At 38.6% G+C, this 21,996-nt stretch overlaps 1 protein-coding gene across 2 annotated transcripts; it reads right to left on the bottom strand.

Annotated features, from left to right (window-relative positions):
* Positions 1–1,483: 1,483 nt before the first annotated feature.
* LOC594644 (serine/threonine-protein phosphatase 4 catalytic subunit) lies at positions 1,484–17,193 on the bottom strand. 2 transcript variants are annotated; one of them, XM_011681884.2, is made up of 11 exons: positions 17,077–17,193; positions 13,617–13,670; positions 12,989–13,060; positions 11,634–11,736; positions 9,383–9,484; positions 8,500–8,631; positions 8,084–8,125; positions 6,987–7,113; positions 6,185–6,374; positions 3,124–3,202; positions 1,484–2,333 (listed from the first exon to the last, which is right to left on the bottom strand). In XM_011681884.2, exons 2-11 carry the CDS (start codon positions 13,640–13,642, stop codon positions 2,283–2,285), a joined length of 924 nt encoding a protein of 307 aa, XP_011680186.1. In that variant the 5' UTR covers positions 13,643–13,670; positions 17,077–17,193; the 3' UTR covers positions 1,484–2,282. The 2 variants fall into 2 exon arrangements, with proteins under 2 accessions (XP_011680186.1, XP_799172.2); XM_794079.5 differs by lacking the exon at positions 8,084–8,125 and having other exon boundaries at positions 8,458–8,631.
* Between the last annotated feature and the right edge of the window lie 4,803 nt (positions 17,194–21,996).

The following is a 21,996-nucleotide window of genomic DNA, read 5'->3' on the forward strand; positions in this document are numbered from 1 at the left end:
AAATTACACATGAGCAGAAGAGCATAAATTGCGGGGAAAATGTGTGTCCATTCCTATTGCAGTACACAGTTCCGTTCATGAGTGATTGCCATGTAATTGTAAATGATCACTAAAGTCTCTAAATTGGCAATGCGAAGTAAAATCTGTGTACAAATAAGTGGTGCCAATTTGAGGAACAATAGTTGATTCATTTAGAAAACTCTGAACTGCTATTGGTTAATGGGATACTGAATATTTAAGGTCTATGACGTTCAAAGAGACGATGATGATGATGAAGATGAATTCTACGATGATCACTTTAGCTAAGGTGACGTGATGAAGGTTTACATATTCAAGGTGACATATAATATCTATACATTTGTATCAAATATAGGTGTCGTCAAAATTTTCCATCATATATGGTAGCATACAAATAGAGAAAAGAAAATGAGATGCAATTTTTTTTCAATGTAGTCTATTGTAAGTTATAAATTAAATTATTCTATCTCTACAGTCAAAGCATGAGAATACAAAAATACCATAACTTTTGCATCGAATATGAGTGTAAAAACCCAGCGATATACAATACTTGATATAACTGAGTACATGTCATACTTAAACTCTAAATGATATTCTAAATGTTTTGCTTTGGAGATAATAATTGTTTCAAACACCAAAAGAATTCTAACACAAAAATAATGCTCCATATTCAATACATGCACAGGACATATAATTGTTAAGATGACGGATCATGCTTTGAGAAAATTTCTTGCAAACTTGCCTTGATTGCAGGGTCCGTGGTTAAAATAGGACTCTATCGATTTGTCATTATCCTATAGGAAAGTTGACACATTGAAAGTGATTCCTCTACATGTGCATTGAGTGATACTGACTTGATGGTAGAGAGGTACATCGAGAGTTTAGTGACACAAAGACGTAACTCCATATTTTGCCAAAATGTTCAGAAAAATGTGGGCTTTCCAGGAAACACAAAGACTTAACTCCACCCAACAAATTGAAGTCAATGGCTAGTGAAACAGACTTAACTCCTTAAGGCCCAAGTGCTCAGTGACACATAAACCACTTTTTCTCAAAATGGAGTTACGTCTTTGTGTCACTGACCCCTCAACATGTCCTGTTCAGAGGGCAATCCATCCCTGGTAACAATTTCACTTGTATGATTAGAGAAATGGACTGAAGAAAATATGTAGTCCCTCTTCCCATCATCTTCCCCTCTTTATGTATAGTCTTCCAATCTTTTCTAGTACAGACTGCTAAAACACAGCACAAAATGGGAGGTGCAAAAGGGAAGTGACTGGGAGTGCGCTCCACAAAATGTAATTTCTCAAAATTCGTCGCCAAACGGACTACAGGAGAGATGCAGTGGGTATACATGGTCAAGTGGGTCTACAAATCTTGTTCAAAAGACTGCAAAGCTTTTCAGAAGCAGCAATACAACACACACGTAACTGCCATGAATCGGTACTGTGGATATTTTCATTGGTTTTCTGTTCACATATGTACAGTGAGCGCATCCAGATCAACATCTTCCGACGATAAAAAGACAACTACCTTTCAAATCTCACGTAAAATCACCCCAAACTACTGTTACAACATGGCCAACAAAATTATCCATTGTTTTGACTCGTAAAGCACAGTGAAATGATTGGTGAATTTAGAAAACATTGCAAAGACAACTAAACGTCATTGTTCTGTACATATCGTAAAACCGAAGAATTTTGTCAAGTGCCGAATGTCCGTGATTATTGAAGGCATGAAACTTTCACTGTATTGAAAAAAATGAGTATTGTGATTCAATTAAGTTTGAAGCATGAAAGTGGATCATTTGATGCATGGATTCTGGCCTGCGCAAGTCCCGGCCTGCTTCTACAGCATATCATAAACATACTAAAAAAGTGCAAGCGTAACTCCATTACAAATCTAGCATACAAGATGTGACATGTGCAATAGGGCATGGAGCTGACTGTGAACCAGAGGGCTACTACAGCTCGTATCTTTTAAATAGATTAATCGTCCTTCTGACCCTTTGCAGATACCATACTCTCCATGCTGAAAACTACATAGCTAGTACAAACTCTGCTTCGCTTCGTAGCTGCCCCGACATTCACAGATCCTCAATACAAGAACTGGATCTGTGGATCATGTGACAAGGTAGTGATACAGGGTTTCCAGGCCCTGCTGGATCAAGTGCTGGATCAGAATTGGAAAAATATTGAGATCTATCTCGTCACAAAAAAGATAAAACTTGCGGTATAAAAAACGGTTGAGATGGTTGGTGCTGATCACAGGAAGTAGTCTGGCTGAGGCTTTTTGGCGGGTATCCCTCGAACCTCCTGCATGATAAGATATAACCATTGGATGATATTATGAGAAAGTTGCAAAGGAAAATATCTGCTCAACAGTAAGAATTATTGGTATTTTGTCCCTTTGGAGACCATTTTGATAAGGGAAGGGTGAAAAGGGGAAGGAGAGGGGAGAGGGGAAGGGAGAAGGAGAAGAGGAGGGGAAAGGAGGAAAGGGGAGAGGGGATGATGAGGGGAAAAGGATTTGTTTTAATTTTATCATTCATTATTTATCAAACTTGTATAAAATGAAGAAATATAAACAGAGGAAGAACAAACAAAAGAAACAGGCCTATGTGGTACTTATGTTTTAAAATCCGGAACAGAACATCATACATAAACCCAGTAATAAGAAAAGAAAACAGAAATTTCCTCTAAAACCCTTTTTGTCCTTCCTTGAAAATCATTCAATTATCTCAGAAATTGAAGTCCTTCCGAAGGTAGCAAATGGATACATAGCCAGCAGATACACATTTAATGGAGTACACCTATGTATTACAAAGTTAAGGCTTTATAATACTCAGTTTATTTTTTTGCTTTTTTTACATTCCTTGACTACCTTTACACAAAAACATTGCATTCTGCGCACAGTTTAGTTTGTTAACAGCGAAAGGTTACAGCTTCTGTCCTACTATTCCTTTATCTTTTCATCAAAAATCTAAGAAATTGATGTTTTTCATCAAACTATACGATCGAACCCTTCTGCCGGGCACACCATGCCAAGCATGATATCAGAGAACTTTACAATTCCACATTAAAATTTCATTTCATGTGTTCTCACCTGAGGAGCAGCTTCAAATATCGTAAAGTCCCTCTGCAGATGCTCGTCTAATTCCAAGATGGCAGCCACATTTCCGCATCTGAAAATAGAATGGATAAAAAATCTAGTGAGTTAGATGTGGGGTGGCTTCAAAGCTGGATGGGCCGTTCCCATAAAAAACTAGCAAATGCTTGCTAGAACAAGAATCAACCAAAAGCTTAGCAAGCAAAAGTATGTTTGTTCTTTCGCGCACAAGCTCAAGTAAAAGCAACTGCTTAGAAACTTCATTCATATTGAAACTTGGCTTTAATATCCTATCTTTTTTCGTATTTTATCTGTATAAACATCTAAATGTTATCCCACCTACGTACACTGGCGTACTGGTGGGGGAGCTAGGGGGGGCGCCAGCCCCCCCAAATAAAATTGAACCATGACTTATTTTCAATTCCATATAGATCTACAAGTCATGTATAAATGTTGGTGATATCACATGATTTTCAACAAAATGCCCGTTTCTCCATTTCTGTTGCAAACTGACACATTCACAAATGGCCAGGAAAAGCATATGTTTTTTACAGTCACTAAGGGGCCGTGGCCACTAACAGTAACACTAGAAGAAGAAAAAAATCCTTTACAGAAGCAACTGTGACAAGCACTGCCGGGCGTTCCATACTGACATATCATGTAACACTGCATTATGTACCGTTAATAGGGCCCAGTGGGGAAATTGAATTCAGACAAGATTAAGAGTTGGTACAACGAATCGTCTTCTTTAATAATTTAATGAAACGGCAAAGCTTCCGTGCTTCGGGGGGGGGGGGGGGGGGGGGGGAGGAGGGAGCAACTGAATTCAGACTAGGATTAAGAGTCGAGATGGGTACAACGAATCGTCTTCCTTCTTTAATAATTTAATGAAGTGCCAAAGCTTCCTCACTTTACGCGTGAGGGGGGTGGGAAACTGAATTCAGACAAGAACACGATACAACGAATTGTCTTCTTTCTCTGATAATTTAATGCAACGTGAAAGCTACCGCGCTTCGCGCGGAATGGGAGAATATGAATGCAGACAAGGATTAAGAGTAATAGTTTAATGAAACGTCAGAGTTTTCGCGCTTTACGCGAGATGGGCGAAAATCAATTCAGACAAGGATTAATAGTGGAAACCGGTACAACGAATCGTCTTCTTTCTCTAATAATTTAATGAAACGTGAAAGCTTCCGCGCTTTGCGCGGGATGGGCGAAAACGAATTCAGACAAGGATTGAGAGTAATGATTTATTAAAACGTCAAAGCTTCCGCGCTTCGGCTGGGAGGGGGGTGGGGGAACTGGATCCAAACAAGAATTCAGAGTCGAGAACGGTACAACAGGTCGTCTTCTTTCTCTAATAATTTAATGAAGTGTCAAAGTTTCCGCGCTTCGCGTGAGAGGATGGAGACCGAAAATTAACTTAGTTCCTGGCCCCGGGTGTATAGGGTTAAATTTGTAGACATTTGGACATTAGCATTAATATATTTGTCGGTAATTGGGTGCTCGTTTTGTCGGTTATCGGTGGCCTCTACACCCTCCCCACTCCCCCGCTGAGAAAGATCTAGCGACGCCCCTGATAACGACACAGTTTATACACTCGAGAACATGTATGCAAGTACTTCACTGATGAAGTACCGGACCACCGACTTTGTGCATTGTGCGGCATCAAAGCATATACAACGTCTCAAGACGTGACAGATCACTTTTCTCTAACTTGTAACCAATCAAAAGGCCTCGTTTTTTTCCAGGAAGTGCAGGTGGACATTAATGCGCCAAATGTGGTTCTCATATTGCAAAAGATCCCTACTCTTGGAAGGGGTAGGAGAAAGCAATTTTACGTCATATTACTCCAGGAAGTGACTGAAAATGCGTCTAATTTGGTTCTGAAATTGCAAATGCTTCTTACTCTGGGAGGGGGCCAGAACCCCCTCCCAGACCCACCCCCGCTTGGTCGCTCCGCTCCCTCGCCGCTAAAGCCCCGTTCTGTCGCTTCATCGTTTTACATAATATTTAACGCCATGCCATTTTGTGCCCCCCCCCGGTAAGAAATTCCTGGATCCGCCACTGATGCCCATACCCCTTGAGCTTTGGGGGCTCCACTCCTTGACCCCCGCCGGGGCTTTGCCCCTAGACCCCACTTTGCGAAACGTTCACCGGGGCCTGCATGTTAGAGTAGGGTGCTGCGGATTTTTTTTGTCAGCACCCCCAAACGTTTTTGCTCATTACGCCACTGCCTACGTATCACTGTTGCAATAAACCTGTAAATTGTTAATTATCACATTTTTATCTCATGTACAACGATATTTGTTAAGTGTTCTATATATTTAAATGTGTTATCAATGCAACGTTATGCCATGTACTTTTTACTCTGTAAGTTGAGCAATTTCAGCTTTTAGCTGCATGTTCGATGATTTTTATCTCAATAAACCAATACAATACAATACAATAATCTTTTGCATGCCTAGCAAATACTTATGAAAAAGAAGCTCGACGGCAGAGATTCCTATAGAAAAGAAGTCAATTGCACAAAATAAATATTTGCAGTTTCAAGAGGGTTGTATGGGAGTAGATTAAAAGGGTATCAGAAGCTTACATTTAAAACTTTCATTGTAATAATGAAGATAAATCATATTTTGAATTCAAACTCGTTATCCTTCACTACAACTCCCATGTCAGAGTCATGGCAGTGCAGGGGTGATATAGTAAGCACTAAAAAATATTTTTTTTTTTTTTTTTTTTTCTCAACCATACCCTTGAGTGCAAAAAAAAAAGGATTCGGGGGGAAAAATGGCATCTAACAACATTCCCCCCTTTTGAGTAAAAAAATTTGGGAAAAATCAGGAGGAAAAAAAAATATGTAAAAATATAAAAAATCGGGAAACCGATTTAAATCAGATAATTATCAGGCCTGCAGTGAAAATAAAACAATAGTCGTTACTTCTAACTCATCTAATTCAAACCCAAACATTCAAACTCATTCCACCACTGAGTCAAGTCACTAGCATCCCACATGAGAAAGTCCTTGTGGCGACGATAAAGCAATGATGTGACATACCTGTAGCAGTAGTTGGGGGCAGACCAGACCGTTAGCACTGTTTCATTGAAATGCCACTTGTAACCTTCTATCACCAGCTGATGCGCCCTGCAGATCATGTCAATGTTATTGGCTGCGTTGAACTGACTGACGACATCGCTACCAAAGAGATAGCCAGCACCCCTGGGGCTCACTCCCCATCCTTGTGTATCTGCGGAAAAAGGAAGATAAGAGTCAAAAAGATAAATGGGGTGTTTAAAGGCATCAGATTCTTTTTTTTTAATCCTGGATTTAGCTCATGATGCAATCATAAATATAAGCTTTTAAGTCATACACGAATCCCATGACTTTACAAGCCAATCGCCTGTCTGATTATCAAGATATCTATGATTGAATTAAAAATTTCAGAATTTGTTTTCCTAACGGTTTTTTTAACACTACTATTGGGGGAAATGAGTATGGTAAAACTGGGCACTGAAAGATTTTTACTTTTTTTAGGCACTTCATGATCATTTTGAAGCACATTTTCAGGGCTTCATTATTACACTATATCACATACGTCCATGCATCTAGGATTTAATATTTTTAAATGATGTTTTAAATAATTTTGTTGCTTACTGTAAATTTCCTTTCATCTGTAAAGGCTATGAATCAATTACCTTCTAGATCCGACCACAATAGATCACACATGGGACCATATCAACAGACACTGATAACACATACGGCCATGCATCTCGGATTTAACATTTTTAAATGATGTTTTTAATAATTTTGTTGTTTACTGTAAATTTTCTTTCATCTGTAAAGGCTATGAATCAATTACCTTCTGGATCCGACCACAATAGATCACACATGGGACCATCGTGAGGTACCTCCTGCTTTCGGTCAATCATTCTAATCTGATCTAGCGTTGTGATGGACGGTGAGAGGCCTCCATGGACACAGAAGATCTGAGGTAGGTAAGGTAGAGAAAGGAGATAGAGAAAAGCGTTTGAATTTACATCAAGACAAGTGTATTCTTTCAAAGGAATAATAGCAGTTTAATGTAGTACTAAAGAGGGAAGATGAGCTTAAAGAGAAGGTTGAGTTCTGGGAAGAGGTAAAACAAATGTTGTGAGCGTCATCATTGTTATTATATGCAAGTGTGGAAAAATATCAGATAAAACATGTTCCCTGAAAAGCATGGCTCTTCAAATGCCTTAATATTCTAAACATGGCATGCTATGGCATAAAAATCAGGACAGACTTTAATGCCACATGTTTGTGTAGTCCCATATACATCTTTCTGTGTACAGTACTTTTTATTTTACCAAGACTGGGCCAAATTTTTGATCATTTTGATGACTCCAGAACTTTGCAATACACAACAATACTTATGCTACATGATCAACCTTTTCTGATCAATTCAGCACATTTCTTTCACAATGGAATTGCATGACCACAACTCAACTTTATCTTTAAAGGTATAGACCAGTTCTGGTCATGCAATTGCATAGTGAAAGAAACATTGTGGAATCGATCAGAAAAGGTTGATCATCTAGCATATAAATATTGGTGTGTACTGCAAGGTTCTGGAATCATCAAAATGATAAGAAATTTGGCCCAGTCTTGGTAAAGTTACAAGCACTGTACACAGAAAGATGTACATGTATATGGGACTACCATATATCCAGATAGATATAATAATTTACCAAATATATCAATTAGTAGGCAGTTTCCCAGCAAAAATTGTATCATCAAGTATTAATCAAAACATATTCTTTCACATGATTGGTAATAAGAGCTTCCATTTCATTTTTGGAAATGGAGGCGTTTCCAAAACCGGTCTTTACCTTTAAGGCAGTTTTAATCAAAAGGTTATACAAGAATCATATTGCCACAATACAAACAGACCACTTTAGAAATTTGATATGAACTTACCTTTCCATCAATGATGGCAGACAGACTAAGGTAATCAAAGATCTCTGTATAGTATCTCCACACAAAAAGACAACAGTGCACTGCACTCAGTCACTCAGGGTATTATGTCCCAAGATTTTCACAACATGGTAAGATTAGTGTTTAAAGGTATTGACCAGTTTTGGAAAAGCCCCCTTCTCAAAAAACGTGAAAGAATATGTTTTGACTAATACATGATGACACAAATTCTGCCGGGAAACCGCCTACTAATTGATATATTTGGTAAATTATTATATCCATTTGGACCTGATAGATATCGCGCACATGTCGCGTAGTCCCATATACATCTTTTTGTGTACAGTGCTTGTAACTTTAACAATCTGATATGAACTTACCTTTCCATCGATGATGGCAGACAGACTAAGGTAATCAAAGATCTCTGTACAGTATCTCCACACCGTGATGGAACCATACTTTCTTAGACATTCGTCGTAGAAACCATAGACCTGGGTGATTTGCCTGCTTTCGTGATTCCCTCGAATTAATGTGATTCTGTCTGGGTACCTAACCTAAGTAAGACATAGAAAAAACACAATGAAGAAATGTCAATGATACTCTTGATATCTAACAATCGTAATTGTTCATCTATTAACCCTTTTAATAGCAACTAAACTTCCCGTAACCGCCCTTTCGTTTTCGTCCGTTTTCATCGCGCTGTAGTATCCCTCTATGGAGTCTACCGTGATAATGTATACATGTACGTGCGTAATTCTTACCATCTCTACAGTAGGATTCTGCATAGAAAAATAGCGCATGTTTCTTATTGTTCAGAACAATGTAAAAATGAGAGCAATATTGCAACATCTTCCAGTAAGTAATAGGCCATTTTTTAAACACAAAATCTCTATTTGCTAATGGGTTAAACCTTCATGTAAATGACACTTTGGCTCTGTAACTTTTAATTCTGAGCTCTAAAAAAAGAATCAATAAAAAATATTTTAAAAATCAGAATTAAAATCTTTAAATTGGCCGCACCTTGAGAGGCTCAAAATCATTCTTTTTAAATCAAAAGTATCCCTTTTTTATCAACTTTTTCAAATCACCATTTGTCTTGGAACAGTTTTTTACAGGAAAAAAAAAGAAAAATATCAATGTTGCCAGTTTGAAAAAGATTATGTAATAAATTTTGCCCTTTAAAAAAAATCCCTGTCCGAAAGAAAGGCCCAGCATTTGGGTATGTGTGTTTGCACTTGCTAGAAAAAGCAGAAATCGGTTAAAGAGTATAGATCTATACACTTTTGAATAAAGAAAAATACTCACTTTAAGAGCTAAAAGAAGAAGAAAAGTTTCTACACTGTAAAAGCCTCTGTCCACAAAGTCACCCATGAAGAGATAATTTGTGTCAGGAACATCACCGCCAACCTGCAATGAAAAATTGAAAGTAATAGATAATTTTTCTGCATTAAAGCCCCACTGCACTACTTATAGCTACTTGCGCCCTCTATATAGCAAACAATGCCTTATCTGTGACCATTGGTCCCCCATGATCCTTTTTTTTAATGTTAATTGAGAGCTGATTTGATGAGAAAACCACATGTCAATGACCTTGCAGGGTGATCTAATCCCTCCCGTAAACTAGTACAGATGGACTTTGAAGAAAAAAAATATCCAAACATTTTGCATCTTCGTCATGTTCGCATTTGTGATTACAACATGTAATTCCATATCAATCTAATGTGCATGTATACATGTAAAGTTACATAATAAGTTCATGTTTTTACTACTAGAGAAAGAGACAGACAGACAGACAGACAAGAGGGGGGGAACAGAGAGGAGGTACAATGAGAGGATAGATTTGGAGACAAAAAGACAAAAGACAAAGATAAAAGAAATGGAGTGTTATCTCTGTAATTGATCATTGTGTACAATCAACTAATTACAATCAATCAGTCAATCAATCATACAATCACTAACCTTAGAGTTACAGGCCTTACCCTGAGAACTTTTAAAATGTCACCAGAATGAACATTAGTTATTACAGTATTTTCCCACATTATATCAATTTATCACTTGAGGAAAATTTATTCTTTTAAACTGTCTGAGAGGTGAAAGAGCCACTGCCTTTATTTACTCTCAATACATGGAAGCTTCTTATACAAAGAATTTGTTTATGAAATATCACTGTCATGGACTAAAATGCTACTTGAACTTGAACTCTGTCATTTAATCTAAGAAGGAAGGAAGTGAATTCATCGTATAAGACCTAACATTCTAAGAATAAAATTTCTTGACAATGTATAACAATCATTAATTTTACAATAACAAAATAGACAACAGTGCACTGCACTCCGTCACTCAGGGTATTATGTCCCAAGATTTTCACAGCATGGTAAGATTAGTGTTTAAAGGTAAAGACCAGTTTTGGAAACACCCCCCCCCCCTTCAAAAAATGAAATGGAAACTCTTATTACCAATCATGTGAAAGAATATGTTTTGACTAATACATGATGACACAAATTTTGCCGGGGACCGCCTACTAATTGATATATTTGGTAAATTATTACCTACATGTATTTCGACCGGATAGATATCGTGCACGTGTCACAAGTCCCATATACATCTTTTGGTTAACAGTGCATGTAACTTAACCAAGACTGGGCCAAATTTCTTATCATTTTGATGATTCCAGAACCTTGAAGTACACAACAATACTTATATGCTAGATGATAAACCTTTTGCAATCGCATGACCAGAACTGGTCTTCATCTTTACTATCAACAAGTAATATATGTTTTTGATCTACATGTAGCAGAATAACAATTTGAAATGTAAATAAGGTTGGGGTCAAGATATTGCGGGTTGTATTATAGAGAGGTACGCAAACTGTCATATATTCCTCCCAAACATACACATTGTAATCGCAAATATCAACTTTTGTTGTGCTACTTCAGGGATGCCAGTTAGAATTGATCTATTTTGTACACACAAAAACCTAAACTATGGTCTGAAAATAACTTGCCAGGGCCTGAATTCAGGCTATTGCCTGAAAACTGGCATCCTGCTACTTGCATGGCATCATAAAATTTCCAAAATGTGAACAAACATTGAAATCCTCACATTGGCAACAAGTTGAAAATGTCAGAGTTACTATCTGCCACATATATCTTTCTTTTCCAACCGTTTGATATCTGTCCATTCAATAATTCTCAAATACTATAAACGCTGTCATTTTCGCATGATAAATCTTTCGCGCTGAGCGACCCCAAAACATATTCGTGGGTTCTTAAATTCGCGTTGCAGGCAATTCAGCCCGTTCAAAACATGCATAGGAAGTCATGCTTATATAATGGCAGGTTTTAATATTCACGTTTACCGACTTTAGCGCAATATCCGCGAAAATTAAAACACAGCCAGTATTACCAAATTTACAGTACATGATGAACTTTAGTAAATATGTAGTAAAGTAGAGAAAGGTACACGTTCCAGTGTTGCCAATTTGGAAGTAAAAAAAGGCAAATCAATTTCAGCTGTTACACGTCTTTGCCATGAAGGGTGAAGGGGTCGATCTTACCTTAAATAATTCTTTGAGGTCATAGAACTGACCATGGATATCCCCACATACTGTGACTGGAGCATCAACTCTCTGTACATTGCTTTCTTCTACTAGAATTTCCCTGGAGATAAAATTAAAAAAAGACACAAACAATGTTTATAAAAACGGCATCTACTGACACTCTGACAGAACACTAAATAGTTGCCAAAATTGTCATGGTACGACCACTTTTATCATTATTATAACTAACTACAATATATGTAGGCATAAAATTAATTGTTACCAATATCATTCTACAGGTTTGACCAGCCCTTTACAATGACTACCGTCAAAAACTGTCAAATTATCAACAACATGCTTCATAGTTCATACTTAAGTTAGTTGGGCACATCTCTGACATGATGATTTTACAATTTCACAGCTGAAACAGGCATTTGATTGACAGAACTACAACAACTTGAAAGTTGCCAAATATGTTAAGGTTTGACCACTTTTAATGCTCTCATTAATTATCCTTACAATACACATGTATTTGCATAGTTCAAGCTAATTTTGAGCTCTGGTATGGGCATTGTATGTCGAGAGAACATGGCTATAATTCATTCTGGATTGTTTACCCTGCAGTAGATTGATTGTTTGAACTTTGCACCAGTAAAATAATAACAACCTCACAAAAACTTGCTGGAAATCATCCTCAATGAAAACCACAACTATCATTTGCGCATGGTGACCTGTGTTAAGCGCATCTAGCATCTGGCCTACTTACCTTGATTTTATTATCTTTCTATGCTCATTACCCAGCCCCTATACATTTTCTACTAAAATCGTTTGTTACATCTCATTAAGTGTAAGTTTTTGTTGGATTCTGTGAGAATTTGTTTTCTATCATTACCAGTGCCAATTATTATCTATATACTGGTAAGGCTTCCCAGTGGTACAATAAATCAGTGTATCCAATATCTTTAGCACAGTACCCGGATGACTGACCAATATTGTTTTCGCATTGCTCAGACATCGGGGAACTTCAACTATCGATATCGATATCACACCCAAAAAAAGCCACATTTACTGAGGTAAGTCATATTTTGACTGTCCATCTTTTCAGATTGGACAGCCTAAAAAGCTAACAACAACAACAACAATGATTTGTTATTTCACTAGTCTGCCTGATATAGATAATAATAATTTTATATGGCTTTGTTTTTGTGTGATACAAGAATATATTGCTCTCGCTATGACAAAATTTGATGGCTATGACAATATTGAACAAGCAATATTGAACGTTCAATATTGTCATAGCTCGAGCAATATAATCACACTCAAAGCCATCCAATATTATATAAATACATGTACTCAATACTCTTCATATTTACCTTGCTTTGGCACATAATGCTTTGACTTCACTTTCTTTGATGATTTCACAATTTCTCAGCTGCTCTATTTGTCTAGGAAAGAAAATGTAACACATAAATGTAATTTAAACCATAAAATGTACAGCCAATACACATGTACAGTATGTGGAGATGTGTTTAATAAAAAGATGCTATATGACAGCTAGTGGTTGTTGAGAAATTTTTGAAATGTATATTGTTCTCCAAATCTCCTTTATTCAACAAAATTCTAACTGGATAAAATGACATTTGAAAAGATCTGACCTACATACAAAATAAAAACAATTTATTTAAAGAGAGAAAATGAATATGTATCCTTTATCAACAACATCCTTGAGATATTATACCAAATTTCCTTCATTTAACAAACTGGATAAAATGATATACGGTAGGGCAATAAGATCAAAATTAAAGTAAATATGCCTTTTCTCACAAAAGTTTTCTTGGACTGGAAGAAAGAAAAAAAAATTAAGTTTGCTGCCATTTTGGAAATGGGACATTTGATTACATGTACATTGCCGCTATGTCAAACTTGGTCACTATGATCAGCATTTATCAAATAAGACTAGAGTCTACATTACGTCAGGAGAAAAGTTTCACTGAAACTCACCTATCTAAATCGCTACAGTCTGCCATCTTTAAATCTTGTCTTCTCTTCTCTCGTCTGAAAGAGTAAATGATTAGTAGAAATGAATGAATGCAACTTTAAAATAAAAGGAAAAATAATTTTCAAACTACTTCCTCAATCAGTCTCCCATTTCTCTAGCCTGGCCAGACTCGTCGGCTTCAGCTGTGCAGATCCACAAGCAATGTGTATATCATTTCTTACAAGTGTCTTGGCTATAGCCTTAACTGAGGCGAGGTGATAATATGAAATATGATTTTGAAATCACCAAGCCTTAATTGGCATCCATTCCAGCAATATAAAACAAATGTGGAAACATTGGAAGGACAGGGGGGAACCCAAAGACCATGGAAATCCATTATGGATGGACTATAAAGGAGCGAAGAGGTGTAAACGTCTTTGCAGTAACGAGACCAAGACTAAGATAGAGTCTTTACAGGAGAGGAGACAGAAGATGGATTTGATTGATACTTACAAATGTATTAATGATATACATGTATATAGGAATAGTTCAGAAAAGTTCTTCTCTGCTCCAAAAAAAGATCTAAGAGGTCATACTAAAAAGCTTTACCAAAGACATACTCGCACAAAATTAGCTAGCCACTTTTTTTCAAATCGAGTGGTCCAACCCTGGAACGGCTTACCTCACGACATAGTGTCTGCACCTACTGTGGCTACTTTTAAGAGAAACCTGAGAGCCCTTCCCATAGGACAAGTGTGCTAATCAACCAAGTATACCAAGTAAGTAAGAAGAAAGTCTTCATTTGAAGACTACGCCAGAGCAGACAGACGGTGAAGAGTAATCTCCTGGATGAGGTAGAAGCTGCCAATGGTGACAACCAGCAGCTATTCCACAAATCAGTTTAGCACTACAATCCCTCAGGCACTTCTGCTTGCACAGAATCCATAACTTACAAAGGTAAAACCTTCTCAGGACTAGAGATCATACAGGGATGGCAAATCAACAGGTCTCTTACATCCCGAGGACTATCCCAGTTGAGAAGTGGATGCTGAAATCACAGCGTTGTTCGACTCTGTGCCTAGTCCTACTCTAATCTTCACTTCTGACAAACTCAATGCAGCAATCTCCAGACTAAAGCCAAAGAAGGCAGGAGGTAGTAATTGCACCTACATGTAAGCACATCCTTCACACAGGACCTGTCGCTCGCCGTCTCATTCTCCAGTTACTGACCAACTTTATCCATCATATCCATATCCTAGAGAGCTTCAAGAAAAGCCTGATCTTTCCCCATCCATAAAGAGAAGGGCAAGACCCTGAGCAACACGTCAAACTACAGGGGCATCTCTGTGACTAGTCTTCTGCAAACTCTTGGAACTCCTCCTTAGGCCTACTCTCGAAAAACTCTCTTTATAGCAGAAACGGCATACCCTTTGAACTACATGGGGGCTTCCAGACTGGCCACTCGTGTATCCTGACAGCAGCTACACTCATGATAACTAAAGCTAAGGAAGCAAACCAACCAGCCAACCTTCATAGCCTGTTTTGATGCAGCTAAGGCCTTTGATACCGTGTGGCACCAAAAGACAACATCCGCAACATCCACCAAATCGTCCCTTAACATGTTGGCCAGCCTACACCCTCCAGAGACTCCACAACTACTTCCCAGGAGAACCCTGTTTCCACAACTTAGACAAGCCACCCCAAACAAATGCCAATTACTAACCAAAAATTGGCTTTCAGGTCAAATAGCTCACACAGAGTCCAACATGTCCCTGCCTGACTGCGAATGAAACAGTCAACTATCTGACAGGGGCATGTCCCCTATATAAAGACAAAAGGGAAGCCTTTGGGGCGTTGTGGCATGCGCCTGTAATATAATCCAGCTTATAATGGAAGTTACAAACTGATTCAGTCAAGGACTCAAATTCGAAACCGAGTCACGTCTTTCGGATGGTGACGCTTAAAGTTGGTCCCCAGACGTAAATAATCATATCTGATTGATACACGTCTGTAAAAAAAAAAACAATTACACACACACACACACTTCATCAAGAGCCCATCAACTTGCACTCAACACCAACTTCATGTACAATCAGTTACTCCCTTTCTCGTGGCTGATGTCACCACAAATCTCATCCTTCTTAGAGTCAATGGTGACCCACCCATTACTGCCCAGGCCCTGGATCACCATGCCGCATCCACAATGGTTTGCTTAGCCGTGGTTCAGATCATGATGACGTCATGCCTCGTTTGACAATGCGTGCAAGCGAGCTGTGCTGCAGCTGTTCAATCATACAGTAGCAGCCAAAAAAGATCTGTATGATATTGTTATGTTATCGGATCATTATCGAGTTTTTTCTACCCAATTCACTGAAAGAACATGACATCATCGCCTAATTTATCTCATTCTCTGCACGTTGATACCAAGATCGTTCGAGCTTCATTTAGGAAATCCAATCATTTTTCTGGACAAATTTCACCTGTTAATTCGAGTTCTAGCAGCCGTAGCGTATAAAAAATGTATTCTAACACAGTAAATTTGACTGATTTTGTATGATTTGTGAGAGATTTTTATGAATTCTTGACATGTTTATCTATCGTTTGGTTGATGTTACTTTTTCCAAGTGCGAGCGTGTGTAAGATATGTACGAGAAGAGATTTATGCATATGCGATGAGCTGTTGCTTACTACATGTAGCTGGCCCATGAATTATACATTTTGTGCATGTGGTGTAGATGCTAGGGAGATCAATGCGGAACTGTTAAACTCTGTACTCAAGGTATGGGAAACAAACCGCCGTGTACTGGTAGTATTATTATTATTATTATTAATCAAATTATATTGTCTGCCTATTCTCCATTGAATCACTCTGCACTCAGGCTCAGCAAAGGATAACTCCGCAGTTCTCCAAACCTGGAGGAAATCAAGGAGAAGAAGATGTAAACAAACCCTTAAATGGGTTTTACATCACACACTCACAGAAATAGGAAGTTGTAAACTATCCAGATCTAGACACTCCTGATATTGATAAATTGCGTTACTGCCTGGTTAATTAATTATTTATATTTTTACAATATTTTATTTTCAGTTTTCTTTACGGATAACTTAAAACTGAAGATATGGCGTATACATTCAATACTGAATAAACGCCATGAAGCTACTACCAACAACAACATCACCCTTTCCCACACACTCAACGCACCAGCTCAAACATCTTTTATTCTCATTCCGAATTCCGCGGCTTCCACCAAAGCAGTCGAGTCTAGGCCTACTCTGCACTGCTCACGATGAGCGACCCACGGCACTCGCACTGCCACCGGCAACTGCTGCCGCGGCATCGTTTCGTAACGACTGTGTCTAATGTGAGGGAAAATTAGTCTTTCAAGAAACCTAACCCATATCTTCTTTCCCAGATTTATATCGAATATAGTCATAAGTTAAAGGGTCTGATGTCTAAAATTAGTTCAATATCAGAAATCTTACCTAGCCAATCTACGCAGACATACCCCGGTGTCGCTTGTTCCGTATGCGTTTAACGTGTGACTAGTAATGTAAGCACACGCGCATTGCTACGCTAGTGAATCCCAATGTACAGTATGCTGCAAACATATGATAAACGGACGTGCTCGCATATTTTTCACACAGCAAGCATCGTTACATAGTTCTAGCAAACAAACCTTATTGTGTGTATTCTTATTTCATATTTTTCAAATGAGGGGTTTTAGAAAGAACTCAATATCTTTACGATATGTGTTGTAAATTAAATAATTATAACTTGCTTTTGGTACGAAATATAATTTGGATATAAATATTCTATCATAATCATAATGTAAATAATTTAGACAGATAATTCATATTTAATAACTTATCATTGAAATAGACTAATCAACATTTCTTGGTGCGCGAGCCACTTACGATATCTGCTATACTATCATTATTAAAATAGGTCAAAGAAAAGTTCTTTTTCGGGAATGCATTTGAAAAGCATCATCCGCACAATGTTTCTATAACTTTAAGAAAATTGTCAGAATGTTAAATCTCCGTTGAAGTGTCAAAATGTTTGATGATATCAAGAAATGAAACTTGAAATGGAATTGACATCTAAATCGACGGACAATGATGAAACGCAGACTGTTGGATTTGTTTGGGAATGGCATTCCGTCTTGCATTCTTTGGATGCCCAGCTGTCTGGCAAGTTACCAAGCACCGCGAACGTTCTATACGGTGATGCAAAAAGGGATGCAACATATCTCGAACAGTTGATGATGGATATTACCAGTGCACCCCTCCCATCCTCCCAACATATAGTACCAGTGATACAACTGCACAGGCCAACTGCAGGCCCTATTCGTTCTGTACATAGGAGGGCGGAGGGCGGGGGGGGGGGGGGGGGCTAGTGAGGGTAAATAATTGGCTTTTATCTCACATGAAACTTACTTTCCAGATCGAAAAAGGGTCTATAAAATACAAACTGTGCCTTTTTATTTTAATATATAGACATATTTCTACACTTCTTTCTATATTATTTATATTTACAAGTCATATGTCTACAACCAGTTGTTATCTCTCATATTTTGTGTGGACTAAGTAACGCTTCCACTATTCACAGCTCACGCTCCAGGCTCTCAGAAACGGGACAGTTGATAGTATGAGCAAGAGACCCGACGGTCGGGCATATTAGGGGGGGGGGGGTGACGCCAGGCGCGGATCTAGGATTTATTAGGGGAGGGGGCCCAACTTTTTTTTTTTTTCTCCCGAAATTTTGAAAATTGCGCCGGCCGAAAATTCGCTCAGTTGGGGGGGGGGGGGGGGGGGGGGTAGTGAGCACATTTTTTTTATATTTTGTTTTTGGTCCTCGAAAATTTTAAAATTTGCACCCCCCCCCAAAAAAAAAAGGTAAAAATCACGTGTTTTTACATGATTTTTTTCTCAAGGCCCCCCCCCCCCCCCCCCCCTCCCAGATCCGCCACTGGGTGACGCCGATGTATGATTGTATCATCTTTATGGCACGTTCCGCCCGTCATAGCCGGCCCCTCAGTGCACCCTACTCCGGCGAATTTTTCAAGTATCGGAGTCCAATGATTCTCCCTGATGGTGCCCGCTTACTCCAATTCAATATTTATTGGCATGGAATTCCCTGCCTTTGGATCAAGCTACTTAGAGTTTGCATTTAAAGCAGCAGTGAAGCTCTCCAACTTATATACTGCTTCATAAATTTTTTTCACTACCTATAATGTACTGAATTCTTACGTATATCATAATCAATGCATGATTATATCCGCTTCAAATAATATATGTGCAACCCAATGTAACTCCTTCCTACTTCAGCCCTCCAACCCCCCAACCCCTTTTTTTCACTTCCTAGTCTCTCTCTCTCTCTCTCTCTCTCTCTCTCTCTCCCTCTTTCTCTCTCTTTCTCTCTCTTCCTCTCTCTCTAACTCTCTCTCTCTCTTTCTCTCTGTCGTGCGCCCTCTCTCTCTCTCTATTTCTCTACTAATCACTTTCAGTTCCTGCCCATCATTCCTCTCTGAACCCTCTAATTATTTGTCTTGTCATTGTTCTTTATTGCTATGGCTCATGCACACGGATCATCAAGTTCCGATTATCTTGGAGCCATCTCCAGTTCTGTTTAGAATAAGCCTATACTTCTAAACATATGTAGGCCTATTAATAATAAGTGATCGACATATTGTTTATAAGAAATTGTGAGAGTTACAAAATTAAAAAAAGACTGTTAAAACAGGTATTATGCTAACAAACATGTGATTATAACATATAAATAATTCTACTTGACAAAAGACTTTTCAGAGAGAGCTAGACTGAGGGGCTTTTCTCAAAGTGGACATTCAAAGAAAATTACAAATAATTATGTCAACTAATTATCTTTCACTAGAAACTGGTAACTAATAGATGGCCATCGTACAAGTTTTAGGTCAACTACATATCGGGTGATTTATAAAAATACAACGAGAGATTCGCCAGAAAAATAACGATGTTTTTTAATGATGTCACAGTTCCCCTATAGTTGATAAGCATAGTGATACACAATGCTTTAGCAGTCACGCAAAACAAACACTCGCAAATTATCATTCAATAAAATCTGAGAATGTTATACTATTAATCTAGATCTATTAGGAATAAATCATTGTCAAAATCATTCTATAAGTTGGGGTAAAAAGAATTATTTCACCTTATTTCACAGTGTATATAATAATCATAAAATACTTTTTATTTCTTAGACTAACTTTATAAAGAGCGCATTAGACCCAAAAGTACCAAACTTGACAAGAGCCTCATATACAATTAGTTTTGCATGGTTATATCAGTAGCGGATGTAGGGGAGGCCGGGCCCCCTCCCCTGGCCAAAAAGAACAGGTAAATTTAACTTTTTTAAATAAAAAAGATTGAGACGAGCCCCCTCCCCTGGCGTTATGGGGGGGGGGGGGGTAGGTGTTGATTTTGTTTTAATAGTGCTTACTAAAATAGTGCCTCCCCCTCCCCCACTTACTCGCCGGCTGGCTGATTCGGCGCTAAATGTTATCTCACGAATTTGGAAGTTACACAAAATTAGTGCTCCTTACCCCCCCCCCCCCCCGCCCCAACGTTTAATCGCCACTAAACATTTGCTAACGAATTGGGCCCTATTTGGCCCCCTCCCGTGCCGCGCCGGCTGGATCCGTCCCTGGATCAGGACCTAAAATAACGATGTTATAATGACGTCACAGGTCCCCTAGTATAGTGTTACACAATGCTTTAGCAGTCACGCAAAACAAACACTCGCAAATTATCATTCAATAAAATCTGAGAATGTTATACTATTAATCTAGATCTATTAGGAATAAATCATTGTCAAAATCATTCTATAAATTGGGGTAAAAAGAATTATTTCACCTTATTTCACAGTGTATATAATAATCATAAAATACTTTTTATTTCTTAGACTAACTTTATAAAGAGCGCATTAGACCCAAAGTACCAAACTTGACAAGAGCCTCATATACAATTAGTTTTGCATGGTTATATCAGTAGCGGATGTAGGGGGAGGCCGGGCCCCCTCCCCTGGCCAAAAAGAACAGGTAAATTTAACTTTTTTAAATAAAAAAGATTGAGACGAGCCCCCTCCCCTGGCGTTATGGGGGGGGGGGGGTAGGTGTTGATTTTGTTTTAATAGTGCTTACTAAAATAGTGCCTCCCCCTCCCCCACTTACTCGCCGGCTGGCTGATTCGGCGCTAAATGTTATCTCACGAATTTGGAAGTTACACAAAATTAGTGCTCCTTACCCCCCCCCCCCCCCCCCCCCGCCCCAACGTTTAATCGCCACTAAACATTTGCTAACGAATTGGGCCCTATTTGGCCCCCTCCCGTGCCGCGCCGGCTGGATCCGTCCCTGGATCAGGACCTAAAATAACGATGTTATAATGACGTCACAGGTCCCCTAGTATAGTGTTACACAATGCTTTAGCAGTCACGCGAAACAAACACTTGCAAATAATCATTTAATAAAATCTGAGAATTTTATACTATTAATCTAGATCTATTCGGAATAAATCATTGTCAAAATCATTCCATAATTGGGGTAAATAGAACTATTTCACCTTATTTCACAGTGTATATAATAATCATAAAATACTTTTTATTTCTTAGACTAACTTTATAAAGAGCGCATTAGACCCAAAAGTACCAAACTTGACAAGAGCCTCATATACAATTAGTTTTGCATGGTTATATCAGTAGCGGATGTAGGGGGAGGCCGGGCCACCTCCCCTGGCCAAAAAATAGGTAAATTTAACTTTTTTAAATAAAAAAGATTGAGACGAGCCCCCTCCCCTGGCCAAAAATAGGTTTAACTTTTTAAATAAAAAAGAATGAGACGAGCCCCCTCCCCTGGCGTAATGGGGGGGGGGTAGGTGTTGATTTTGTTTTAATAGTGCTCACTAAAATAGTGCCCCCTCCCCCTCCCCCTCCCCCACTTATTCGCCGACTGGCTGATTCGGCGCAAAATGTTATCTCACGAATTCGGAAGTTACACAAGATTAGTGTTACTTACCCCCCCCCCCCCCCCAACGTTTAATCGCCACTAAATATTTGCTTACGAATTGGGCCCCCTATTTGGCCCCCTCCCTTGCCGCGCCGGCTGGATCTGTCCCTGGATCAGGGCCTAATGTCCTACAAAATGACTTGTATCAAAATTATTGTCTGACGTTCTTGATAGAATCAAAGGAGTTCTTACAACAACAAAACAGCTTGAAAGTTGAAACGTTAAGTTTTCTTTAATTTTTTTTTCTTCCTTTCTTTCATATCTGCTTTCATTATCTTTCTTCTCGATTTTATTTATTGCTCTTGGCGTGGAACTTTTTTTTGGGTCGGGGGGCAGCAGACCCACCGCCCCCCCCCCCCCCCGG

Source organism: Strongylocentrotus purpuratus, unplaced genomic scaffold (genome assembly GCF_000002235.5).
Source record: "Strongylocentrotus purpuratus isolate Spur 01 unplaced genomic scaffold, Spur_5.0 spur5_scaffold_2, whole genome shotgun sequence".
Taxonomy (NCBI): Eukaryota; Metazoa; Echinodermata; class Echinoidea; order Camarodonta; family Strongylocentrotidae; genus Strongylocentrotus; species Strongylocentrotus purpuratus.

Excerpts from the sequence above, each read along its gene's own strand:
- LOC594644 (XM_011681884.2), bottom strand. The coding sequence starts at position 13,642 with ATGGCAGACTGTAGCGATTTAGATAG. Across the intron at positions 8,632-9,382 it reads TTCTTCTTTTAGCTCTTAAA|GTTAGGTACCCAGACAGAAT; the intron begins GTGAGTATTTTT and ends TGTCTTACTTAG. Across the intron at positions 2,334-3,123 it reads TATTTGAAGCTGCTCCTCAG|GAGGTTCGAGGGATACCCGC; the intron begins GTGAGAACACAT and ends CTTATCATGCAG.